The following is a 12,626-nucleotide window of genomic DNA, read 5'->3' as shown; positions in this document are numbered from 1 at the left end:
GGTCATTCAGTGGAATAGAGGACTTTCAAGCATTCTTGCTGAAAAAAACAGAGTTGAATAGAATTATTAATACTATTTTACATGTAATTGAGAAATAAGATATACAGGCACTGGGGCATAGAGATCCACTGGAAACATCGAAAGGGGTATGGGAGAGAATGTGGGGGAGAGCAGATTGGAGGAGGGGATATTCCTGTGGGACTGCTATTTTGGGGCAGTGGGTAGGGGAAAAACAGGGAGAAAATTTGTAACTCAAAATCTGGCGGAAATAAATGATGTAAATCAGAAGTTAATAAAGCATTTGGAAAAAAAAAAAAGAAAAAAGAACAGCAAGGAGGCTGGTGCCACTGGATCTAGAAGAGTATATGGAGTGGGGGTGAAGGGAAGATATAAAATAAAAAGGTGAAATGTGTATATAGGGGGTGCATTATGAAAAAAGGGTATTGAACACCAGAGGATTTTTGCATTTGATCCTGGAGACAATAGGGAACCACAACTCTTTGTGACTTCATGGACCACAGTATGCTAGGACCTGCAGTATAGAAGGGACTGGTGTATTACTCTCCATTGGTCCCAGAATTGGACAAGACTGAACAACTGAACAAAATCAGTTTAGTGGGGGGGGGGGGGGGGGGGGGGGAAGAGGAGGGGGGGGGGGGGGTTGTCAGGAGCCTTCACTTTAGGAATGCTACTTATCCATCAGAGAGAGTGAGAAGTGGATACCTAGGTTGCAAGCCTGGGTTACTGAGAGGGTAATAGTACCTTTGATAGTAATAGGGTAGTTTAGAAGTAGGAAAAGTTTAAGAGGAAATATAATGAGTTCCATTTTGGACACATTGAGTTTAAAATATCTGCTGGACATCCAATTTGACATGTCTAAAAGGCAGCTGGAGATACAAGTGTGGAGGTCAGGAGAAAAGTTAGGACTGGATAAGTAGATCTGAGAATCACTGGCATATAGATAATTAAATCCTTGGGATTTACCTCGATCACCAAACAAACCAGTGGAGAGGGAGAAAGGAAGAGAGCCCAGGACATAACTCTGTGGGACATCCATGGTTAGTGGGCATATTCTGGGTGGAGATCCAGCAAAGAAGACTGAGAAGTAGCAGTCAGGTGGGACAACCAAGAGAGAGTAGTGATTCAAAAAACTAGAGAGAAAAGAGTGTCAAGAAGAGGGTAATCAACAGTGTCAAAGACTTTAGAGAGGTCAAGAAGAATGAAGACTGAGAACAGGCCATTGGATTTGGCAATGGAGAGATCATTGGTAACTTTGGAAAAAGCAATTTCAGTTGAATAATAAGGTCAGAAACCAGACTATAGAGAGTTAAGAAAAGTGAGAGAAAAGGAAATGGAAGCACCTATTGTAGGCAGGAATTTAGCCACAAATGGCAAAGTTTAGCAGAAATAGAAGGATCAAGTGAGGGTTTTTTGAGGTTGGGCAAAACATGAGAATGTTTGTAGGCAGTAGAGAAGGAGCCAGAATACAGAAAGAGATTGAAGATAAATGATAGAGTGGAGATGATAGAGCATTCTGCTGAAGGAGATAGGATGGAATGTGCAGGTACAAGGGTTTACCTTGGGCAAGGAGTAGGGTTATCCTGTGAGACCCGAGTGAAAGAAGCAATAGTGGCAGAAGGCATCTAAGTCATACGAGAGGAAGAGAAGGGGAGAAGAGGGAGTTCTCAATGCATGTCCTCAATTTTTTCATTAAAATATGAGGCAAGTTTCTCAACTGAGAGGGTGGGGAGGAGGAGCCACGGGAAGTCGGAGGGATGAAAAAGTTTGGAAGAGCTATTGTAGAGAGTGGAATAGTGAACTGATAAGGAAGGTGTAGAAGGAGTTCTTAGTAAGCAATGAGGTCTCAGTTGTGGTTATGTAACATAAATTCTTAGTGGACCCAGTCAGAACATTTGCATGTTTTTCTCCACCTTCATTCAGCAGTTAGTGTGTAGGAGCAAAGGCAAAGGATGTTGGGAGTTATTCAAGGCTGGGGCTTGCCAGGGCATAAGAGGTGACATGATAAGAAGGAAAGAGACTCAAAAGAAAAAGACAATGTTGAGTTAAACTGGTTCACCAAAGGGTCAAGATAGGGAAAGGAGAAGAGAATGACTAATACAGGGTTGATGGTCTGGCTATGCATTTTTAAAATGTCTATATTTTTCTATGCTACTTGACATTAACAATGAATTACAGGATCATTAACAGTGGGTTTCTGGTCTTATGAATTTAGAGGTTTGAGAAATTAGAGCCAAGGAGAGAATTTTTCACTTTTCAGTGACTTCCAAGTATGATTCAGAATATACCTTTTAGGTTAACTTTGAATACTTTGACAAAGTTAACAAAGAGATAATCCAGTAGAGATATGTTTGAACATATGCTCCAAATCACTAATAGTAAGACAAATTAAAACAACTCTGAGGTTTTACTTCGTACCCTACAAATTGGGCAACAAAAAATGTTGGAAGGGTTGTGGAAAGACAAGTATACTAATATGTTTTTGATGAAGCTGTGAATTAGCCTAACCAATGGTGATAATAATTGATTTCTCCAAAAGCGAGGAGATGAGGGCATCCAGAGGATACCCACTACATCTTTAACAGAAGTTATGATGAATACTATCCAGAACAGTCCTTAAACAGATGGATCCTCTTACCCAGTTTTACTGCCACCATTCAAGAAAACAAGAGGAAAATGTCCCTCCATACACCATATCCTTGGATTCACAACTTTTCCTCTTCTAAAGTACCACTGCCCCACAGTATCTTTTTTAGTATAAAATGTATATAGTCAGATATTTTTAACATAAAAATTACTTTATTTTAGCACAACTGCACACAGGTAAGAAATCTCAAGTATGGTCTCTATACACTTTAGCTTTTCATAGGTTAACACATAAAAAAAGCTTCTGTTGTCTTCACTATCTAGAAAGGATAAAAAAGCATTTAGCAAGCATCTACTATGTGTTAGGCACTATGGTAAGTATTTTATAAATATTACCTCATTTGATCTTCATAGCAACCCTGACAGTTAGGTGTCTCATTTTACAATTGAAAAAGCTAAGGCAAATAGAGGTTAAATGACTTGCCCAAAGTCACACAACTACTCTCTAAGGCTGAATTTGAACTCAGATCTTCTGACTCTAGATCCAAAACTCTATCCACTATGCCTCTTAATTGCCCCCTAGGCCACACTTCTATTCCCAGTACAATGCCAATTATTTTCCTCTGCTTCCTTAGCCAACAAGGGAGCAAAGCCTTCACTGTCTAGGTAACAGAACCACCCCTCTGCTCTATGTTGAACATGTTTTCCTTTAGTTACCCAAACCCCGACTCTTCAGTTTGCCTAGATTTTGTCCAAAAAAACTCAATCTTTTCAGAGTCCACACACTTCTAATTGGCACCTAAAGCTGCTTTTTGTTTTCAGCCTTTCCTAGTTATGTTTTAAGCCACTTATTTTCTTCTGTTCTAAACTTTCTTGTATTTTCTGAACTTACTTCTTCTAAAATAGCTTTTTTAAATAGCTGTTTCTTTTTCCTAAATTATTTCATCTTATTTGCTTAAATAGTGCTCTACATATAGACCTTTCAACTTCCCATCTTAAGTCCTCCCACTCCACTCAGAAAGTTACCTCTACCACATACATTTCAGTTACACTGTCTTCTCTTAATAGGAACTTTTGCATAAACATTAGCTACAACCTAGTTGAACTTTTATTGTTCTTATCAAATGATAAAGTACTTAATAGACTTATATTGTAGGGAGGGGAGTTATACAGTAGGAATTTATCTAAAATATCTTGACATTTGAGATCCAGAGAGGAACAGATATAATTGTAGAATTAACTTTTAGGGGAAAAAACATGTTTATAATTATAATTTTTAACAGAAAATGTTGTCATAATTCATTATAAATAACTGCCTCAAATTTAATATATAACTATTATTACCAGTACAATGCACAGTGTATTTCCATAGATTTTTCCATATTGCCTTTACTATTGGATATGCACATGCTCTTGTGTTGATTGTTTGGCAGCTGGCATGTTTCAAAGAAGTGACAGATATAGCCTGATACCATTTCTTTAGCCATACATGGAAGCTATTTCAGCCCTGACCTTTGTTCAGTCATCCTTGACTTCTTTATCAAGTCGAAAGAGCTAGACATTTCTCCTCCTTATTTCTGTTCATGTAGGAGCAAACTATATTGACAAGTCAATTCTACTGTTAAGAACAAAAACAATTTCATAGTACTGTTACAAAAAAAATAAATAAGTTTTTTACACATAAGGGGTCCTAATTCATTATTAAAATAAAACAATTTTACTCTTTTAAGCTATTCTAAGGAATCAAACAATGTGCAATGAAGCATAATGATTTCTACAAAAAGTCTGTTATAAGCTGGTAAGACTGATTGTACCTATTTAATTTCAAAAGTAGTTTTCAGCAAAAATTAATTTACTGCAGTATGAAAAATAATAAATATTCAACTGTTATTCCTTCTTAAAATATGCTTCCCATGAATTTTAAATATAAACTTAAAAAAATGTTTAATAACTCAAAATGCCATTTTTAACAATAAGCTTAATTTATCCCACAGTAAAAGATTAAAAACTGCTATATTAAAGTCTATATTCTGATACTATTAGACAAAACTTGTCTCTGGCAAATCTTTTGTAATACTGTATCAAAGACCAGTCTTATAATATCAGGGCTGATTTTTCAGAGTTACTGTCAATAACTCTAAACTAGTTTCATATGTATTCAGTTCAGTCGTGTCAGCTGTGTCCAACTCTTTATGACACTATTTGGTGTTTTCTTGGCAAAGATAGTGGAATGGTTTACCATTTCCTTCTCTAGTTCATTTTATGGATGAAAAGCTGAAGCAAACAGGATTAACTGACTCACCCAAGGTCACAAAGCTACTGTCTGAGGAATATTTGAACTCAGGAAGATGAGTCTTCCCGACTACATGTCTGGCACTCTATCCACTGCACCACCTAAGTGCCCTCATGTATTCAATAGTGTTGGTGACAAATTTAGTACATCTAGCTCGTTAAAGAATGTAACTTCTCTGATTATTAGTAGAGTATATATTATTATATGGTATATAAATATATATTAGATAGCAAGAACTGTTGGTTTGGTTTTGTTTTGGAGGGGATAGTGTTTCCAGGGTTTAGAAAATAAATATAGCACATCGATAAATGCTTACTGATGACTATAATTGAAAAACCAGCTAAAATAAGCCCCTACTGAAGCACAGGTTAAATATTTTGAATTTACTTCCACTATATGTACCTATTACATTGTTCCCTTATAGCTAGAAGGGGAGTACCTAAATGACCACAACCAACATCTGCATTTGAGAACACCAAAGAACAGTGACCCTCTCTGACACACTCTTAATAGCAGTGAATGCCATAGACTTTATAATAGGGAATTCACCAATATTTGTGTTGATTAAACCCAATAGCTAGTATTTATATAGCACTTTAAGGTTTGCAAAAGTCCTTTATGTCTTATCTCATTTGATCTTCACAACCTTTGTGTCGGCTTTATTATAATCCTATTTTATTGATGAGGAAACTGAGGCTGAGTGAGGGTCAGCCTGCTTTTGTCTAGGACAGCCTTCTAAGTTTGCACTTCCTGATGTCACATCCAGCCCTCTGTCCACTGCATCACCATAAAAAGCTTATGAATCTTCTAGACGTGATTTCTTCAAACCCAAAGCCGGGTAGAAAATCCTTGCGGTACACAGCACTGACACGCTTCCTGGGCCTAAAACCCGTGAAGTGGTTCACGTTGCCACTGCCCTTCTAGGGTCGTTGATTCTTTTCCTTACTTTTTAATTTTTTTAAATTGCTTCCACTTAAAAGTTTTGACTCACTCAAGAATTCGTTCTAAACCCTTTTTCACGTTCTCCCTACGCGTTGTTCGAGGCCCGAGGCTAAGTGCCCCCTGCCGGAATTAGGGGCGCTGGCATTTCTACTCCCCTCCCCCTCGCTGCCTGTCATGTCCTTCTTGAGGTGGACCTGGGGGGGGGGGGGGGGGGACCCCTCCCCGGGGTTACGCCAAGGTTTTATTCACCTGAGGTGAATCAGGGGCAGGGGGTGGGGACCTTCAGGCATTACTCCCCTCCCCCCCATCTGCCCGGATTCCTTGGGGCTTCCTCCTCACAGAAATAAATTAAACAGGGGGCGCAATGCTCCAGTGCTACCCAGACCTACCTCTCATAAGAAAAAGAGAGGAGAAAGGAGGTGGCTAAGAAGGCCTCCCGGGTGGCGGGAAGCAGAGCCCTAAAAGACCTCGACTGAGGCGCATAGCGAGGCGCGGAAGCTATAACACACAAGCGCGCAGGCGCGAAGGTGGGTGGGGGGAGGGGAGGAGAGGGTTCAAAGTCTCGCGATGCTAGGACGCGGGAAGTGGCACGAGGGGTGTGTACTGGGCGCGAGACTCGGAGAAGGAGGGAAACACTTGCTGCTGCTGTCGTCCTTTCACCGCTCTGTCTCCCCATGCCCCACCTGCCCGGCCAGGAACCGGAGGCCTTAACTGGAAGGGGTGGGTGCGACCTCACCTCGAAGGAGGCGTAGTTTCGGGGGAGGAGACGAGCGGGGTCGGGGCTCTCAACTCTGGGCGGTCCTCTCTAGAGAAGGCCTTTTTTCAGTCAGGAGGCAGAGAGGAGCAGCCCCGGGGCGCGTGGCTGTGGCTTGGCCCCTTGGGTTTTGGGTTTTTTTTTTTTTAACAGCAGGAAACTCTTCGTTTAAATTTATCAAATAATATGACTCCAGGGCCAGGTTTTGTAGACATCTCTGGGATTCTATTCACCCATTCGTTAAATGCCTGCTACGGGCAATGCGCAGTACTAGCTCTTCTGAGAGACAAAGATAAATAAGATGCGGTCCCTGCCCCTCAGTATTGAACACTATGCACCGACTGAAGGCCCTTAAGTTTAGAGAGAAGAAAAGGAGGCACTCGAAGGAGGGGGGAAAGGGGAACGGGCTCGGGGGCTCGTGGTGAGGAGGGAGCTGGGTTAGAAATCCTCCCCAGGGGTGGCTAGGTGCTGGAGTCAGGAGGACCCGAGTTCAAATCCGGCCTCAGACACTTAACACTTACTAGCCATGTGACCTTGGGCAAGTCACTTCACCCCAATTGCCCTGTCTTACCCCCTCCAAAAAGCAAACAAAAATAAAAAGAAATCCTCTCCAGCGAGTAATGGCCAGCATGGTCTCAGAGGCCACTCCTCTCTCAGGGTCTCAGGCTCTTTGTCAGTTAGGTGGCAAGCTAAAGGAAGTCTCCGAGAAGTTTGAGACCTCAGAATTAAATGTTCCCGACGTCCCCCACCCTTTACACTTCCCCAAGCTGTGAATAAGACTGCTGAAAAGGAGGGATTCTAATTAGGGTTAGCTGTATGGCCTTAGTCAAATCATTTAAATTTTCTGGCTCTGTTTGATCATTTTGATTTATGATCCCAAGATTCTTCCGTTCCTTCCTGGAGTCCAGATTTCAGGAGATCCTTGATCTTTAATAGGAAAAAAAAATGTTTTTTTTTTTTAATACGATTGGTTTCCTTTGTAATTCTATGTATTTTATGCGTTTATAAAATGCGTATTTTTCTGAGGAGTCCAAAGGCTTCACCATATTCACAAAGGAGACTATGACACAAAAAAAGGTTAAGAATGTCTTATGTGGAAATAAACATTCCTGTGAGATTTCTCATTTTGTCATTTATCAAGCAAATAAAAATATGTTGAATGGGGGGGGGGGCATTATTATGGGTGGCAATGTTAAATTATATCTTTATCAATGTCTTTATGTTGAGCAAACTCTCTGTCCAGAGTAAAACTGTCCAATCCTATTAAAAGAATACGTCATATGCATTTTAAATGACAAGTCATATAAGTTCTTTCCATGATAGGTTTTTATCATGAAAATATTTAAATGAATGCATAAGAAACAGTGTGCTTTATGGCAGAATTCAGAATGACCCCATCTTATACTGTTTAAATGCCCTAAACACATTAGAATCATAACTGTTTAGGTCACAAATTGATTCAGAATTAGTGGATGGTCATTTGTTAATGGCTTCATGCCAACTAATAGAAAGCAGGAGTGAGCTATATACTTGGTGCCATGCTACTTTACATTTTTCATCAATGACTTGGATAAAGCCATGTTTATTAAATATGTAAGCAGATGACGCAAAACTGTAAGGATAGCTAGCAGTGAATATCTAAAAAGATTTTGATATGCTAGAACACTGGATTGATTTTCATAGGACCAGAGATTTACAGCAAGAAGGGACATGACAGGGGGCGCCGCTAGGTGGTGCAGTGAATAGAGCACTGGCCCTGGAGTCAGGAGAACCTGAGTTCAAATCCAGCCTCAGATACTTAACACAAAAACTAGCCATGTGACCTTGGCCAAGTCACTTAACCCCAATTGCCCTACCTTCCCCCATCCAAAAAAGTTTAAAAAAAATGATGGGGAATGACACAGATGGCTAGGTGGCAAAGTGAATAGAGTACTGCCCTGGAGTCAAAAGGACCCTCAAATTCAGCCTCAGACACTTGACACACTTACTAGGCATGTGACCTTGGGCAAGTCACATAACCCTAATTGCCCTGCCTTCCTCTCTCCAAAAAGCAAAAAAAAAGGGGGGGGGGCATAAGAAGTCATTGAGGAAACTGAAGCTCATGAAGGCTAAGTGATTTGCCCCAAGTTCACAGAGGCAGTAAGATTCTGTGGGGGGAGGTTTGGGCCCAAGGCTTTTTGCTCCAGAACAGATGATCTTTCCACTGTAGCACACTACTTCCTAAAAAGATGGAACTTAATAGAATAAGCCTAAATCTTACACCTTACAAAATTCAACTTTACAATACAAGATAGGGAAGTTATGACTAGATGACAGTTCCTCTGAAAAAGATCTAGAGTTTTTTTGATGGATTGTAAATTCAATGTGAGTCAATAGTATGGTCTGGCAGTTAAAGCAAAAAATAGCTAATATCATCTTAAGCTGCTTTTTAAAAGATGTTGTCCAGGACTAGGGAAGTGACAGTACCACTGTAGTCTACCCTGGTGAAACCAAATCTGGAGTAGTTAGTTGTGGGAGTTACATGTTAGAAAGTACATTGATAAGCTGGAGGACAACTAAAGCAAAGGTTCTTAACTTAGGGATGATGAACTTTTAAAAAAAGATATTTTGGTAGTTGTCAATATAATTGGTTTCCTTTATAATCTTATTGTATTAATGTGCTTTGTTTTATGCTTTCAAAAACATTCTAAGATGTTCTTAGACTTCGCCAGACGTTTGATAGAAAAACAGTTAAGAACCTCTGATCCAGAGAAAGGAAGCCAGTATGGTGAAGTGCCTCTTGTGTGATAAAGAGCATTGGCCGAACTAAGTCAGGATGTTTATCCTAGAGAAGAAACTATTTGGGGAAAATGATAGCTGTCTTCAAGTTTTTAAAGGGCTATCTTGTAGAATAGGGATTACACTTTTTCTTCTTGTCCCAGAAGGCAGAACCAGAATGGGTGGGAGGTGCAAAGAGACAAATTTAGACTTGCTATCAGGAAGAACATCCTAACAATTAGAGCTATCCAAAAGTAGTACGGGCTACCTCAAAAGACAGTGGGCTTTTGAGTTTAAACAAAAAGCTAGTTTAAACAAAAGCTAGATGACCAGTTATTAATTGTTGTAGAGGGAATCCTTGTTTAGTTACGGGTTGGACTAAATGGTCTCCAAGGTTCCTTCCAATTCTAAGATTTGGTGATTTTATGAGAAAAGCACCAAAGATAAATTTTTCAAAGACATATTTGAACATGAATTTTGGAAATTTCTGATTGCTTTACAAACTAAAAGACAAAGCTAGAATTTGTACCAAGGGTCTCTGGCTTCCAACCCAACACTCATTTCCTCTCTATCACATTGCTTTCCTTAAGTTATGGAGAGTCCTGGGAAAGAGAGGTTCTCCACAGGGTTTTGACCTGGTACTTCATTAAAAAATGAAGGGGAAAAGACTAGCATGTCCACTGAGTTCTTTGGGAACTATCCTTGCTAAGAGACAGGAGAGGCAAATTGTTCAAATAATACAAACCCAAAAGTGAAATTAGTTGTATGCTTAAATATCATTTAGCTAAGTAGTTGATGCCACCAATCTTGTGTTAATCTCAAATTGCAAATAAAATTTACGTTAGAAACATTTCAGATATTTCATAGTCATAAAAGTCAGTATTCTTTTTAAAAAAAATTTTTGTCAGTATTTTTTGATTAATCTATTTCTCTATTTCTAGAATGTCTCCAAGTATAGGTATAAACTACTATTTTTTGTGGCTGTTAGATACACATAAGCATATAAGTATATGCTTTATGTTCACTGAATCATAAATCATAAACCTGAAGGGACTTCAAGTAGGTGAACTACCAAGCCCCATAAGACTGATGGTCAGTGGTAGATTTTTTAAAAATGTATATAGAATACATATCCATCTAGCTAAGTGTTTCTACTTCAGAAAATCCAGCAGCAGATTCACAAATCTACTTCCAGTTCTATGACCTTATAAGATGATAGGTTTGGAAGGTGCCAGTGATTTCACAGAGTGAAAATGCACAATGCAGTCATTATCAGATGAAGCCTGATCTTCCTCCCAGAAAGATTTCACACAGGGCAAGAAACTTAGAAATACTTAATATCTACTCATTTTTCTCTAGCATCAGAAAGCCTCTACTGAAGATTGTGACACCATTTAAAAGGTACTCATGCCATAGGAATTCTCTGGTAAAGAAACCTACAATGATAGGGTTCTCAGAGGGCTTATTTCATATAGACTTGACAATAAGTACATGGTCCTCCCTGAAAAATCTGTGGTTTAGAAAGTAAAAAAGTAACCACACATGTTAGTTTGGTAAAGCTAATATTTTCACTACAGTTGAACCGCAGTATAATGACTGTATAAAATATAATGAGTATAAAGGGTAACCAAAAACACCCTTTATTTTATTCTTTACAAAAAAAAGATTTATTGAATGCATATTATGTTCAAGGTACTATGTGGGTGATACAAAAATGTATAAGACACAATTATTAATGGAGTTTATGATCTAATAAGGGATATATAAATTCTTTTTCAATGCCCACATAATAGTGTACTATCCATCTCTGTGTATATCCAAGATATAATTTGGCCCTTGGTGTAACTGAATGCAAAGAATGAGGGTTTTAAAAATGTGATTTTGTTGTATTTTAAAAAGATATTGTTTTGGGGCGGCCAGGTGGTTCAGTGAGTAAGAGCACCAGCCCCAGTGTTGGGATGACCTGGAGGATCTGGCCTCAGCTACTTAGCACCACACCCAGAAATAACTGGCCGTGTAACCTTGAGCAAGTTACTTAACCCCAATTGCTTAAAAAAAAAAAGATACTGTTTTAAGTTTCATGAAACATTTTTTCTTAGCAAATGGCCCGCTGAATTGTCCCTTATCTGAAACTAAATACCCCCAAATTGCTAAATTATTGTTTTTGGATAGTGAAAGATCAACTTTAAAATGTAATTATGCTATATAACAATACAAAGGTTTTTGTATTTTTTGTTTTGTTTTCTAACTTTGGTTGTCTAGTTTTCTTAGTGGAAGGAGTGCCTATAACAACTTCCATTGTTTGCATTTCAAAGTTTAATCTTGGGGATATAAATTGATTCCTAATCACCTGATTCAGAAGTCAGAAAGATTTTTTTCCAATATTTCAGCAAGTTGAGTTTCCCCAGTAAAGTTCAGAGGGGTTATATAATTAATAATATAAATAACATTATTAATATTAAAGTATTTTCCTTAAAAAATCTTTTCAACATAAATTTTCTTGATGAATTTAGGTTATGTAGTTTACATATCCAAATGATATTTTCTAAAATTACAGATAAAAGAATGGCAAACTCCTTTTCAGCACCGAACTTCATTGCACTTTCAGATCTGCGTCCAAATATGGCTCATCCTGTAAGTTTCATTGACATACTCCTTTTGTTATTTACTAATGACATTTTATATGATGCTATTATATTACTTCAAATGTATGTTATTGACATGTATATAGATACCCATTGCATTAGTATAATTGTTGGATATAAAGTATTCCTATTTCTTTGTATATATTTTAGGAAAATGAAAACTAATGCTTCTGTTGGCTACGGGGGAAGCAATGAGACCAATATGATTGGTAATTCATTATTTGGAATTATTGGAAACTTCCTTATATCATTTTAATTGAATGCTGAATTGATATTTAGTCAAACTCAGCATTATGAAACCAAAAGGTTTTTTGTACAGTATATTCTCCAGGTGACTGCAATTATAGACTTAGATTATATTATTATGATGGATTTAAGGAAAAATCTTAAGTATTCTGTCACCAGAAGCATGTTGAATTGAATTTTTGGATTGAAACATAAATTAATTTCACACTACAGGAATTCTCAATTTTCACAGAGGATATAAATGGTGGAAGAGAAAGAAGGGGGTGATAGAAGAAAGCTGTCTAGCTTGTTAGGCTGAGCTCACAGCATGTCTACATTGTGATCCCAGGGTCTGGTCCTGTAGCAGCAAGCACCCCAAGTGTCCTCAGGGTTTGCAGCTACCACA

At 38.5% G+C, this 12,626-nt stretch overlaps 1 protein-coding gene across 1 annotated transcript in view; it reads left to right on the top strand.

Annotated features, from left to right (window-relative positions):
* Nucleotides 1-6,422: 6,422 nt before the first annotated feature.
* Nucleotides 6,423-12,626, top strand: part of MEIOB (meiosis specific with OB-fold) — a 55,197-nt gene continuing 48,993 nt past the window's right edge. The window contains exons 1-2 of the mRNA XM_069065111.1: nt 6,423-6,559; nt 11,908-11,984. Coding sequence (XP_068921212.1) covers nt 6,514-6,559; nt 11,908-11,984 — 123 coding nt within the window. The 5' untranslated portion in view covers nt 6,423-6,513. The remainder of the gene's footprint in view (nt 6,560-11,907; nt 11,985-12,626) is intronic.

This window comes from Petaurus breviceps, unplaced genomic scaffold (assembly GCF_028583685.1).
Source record: "Petaurus breviceps papuanus isolate PSGF00001 unplaced genomic scaffold, PetGlider_PUasm1.0 138, whole genome shotgun sequence".
Lineage (NCBI taxonomy): Eukaryota > Metazoa > Chordata > Mammalia > Diprotodontia > Petauridae > Petaurus > Petaurus breviceps.
This window is presented reverse-complemented; position numbering and strand designations above follow the sequence as displayed.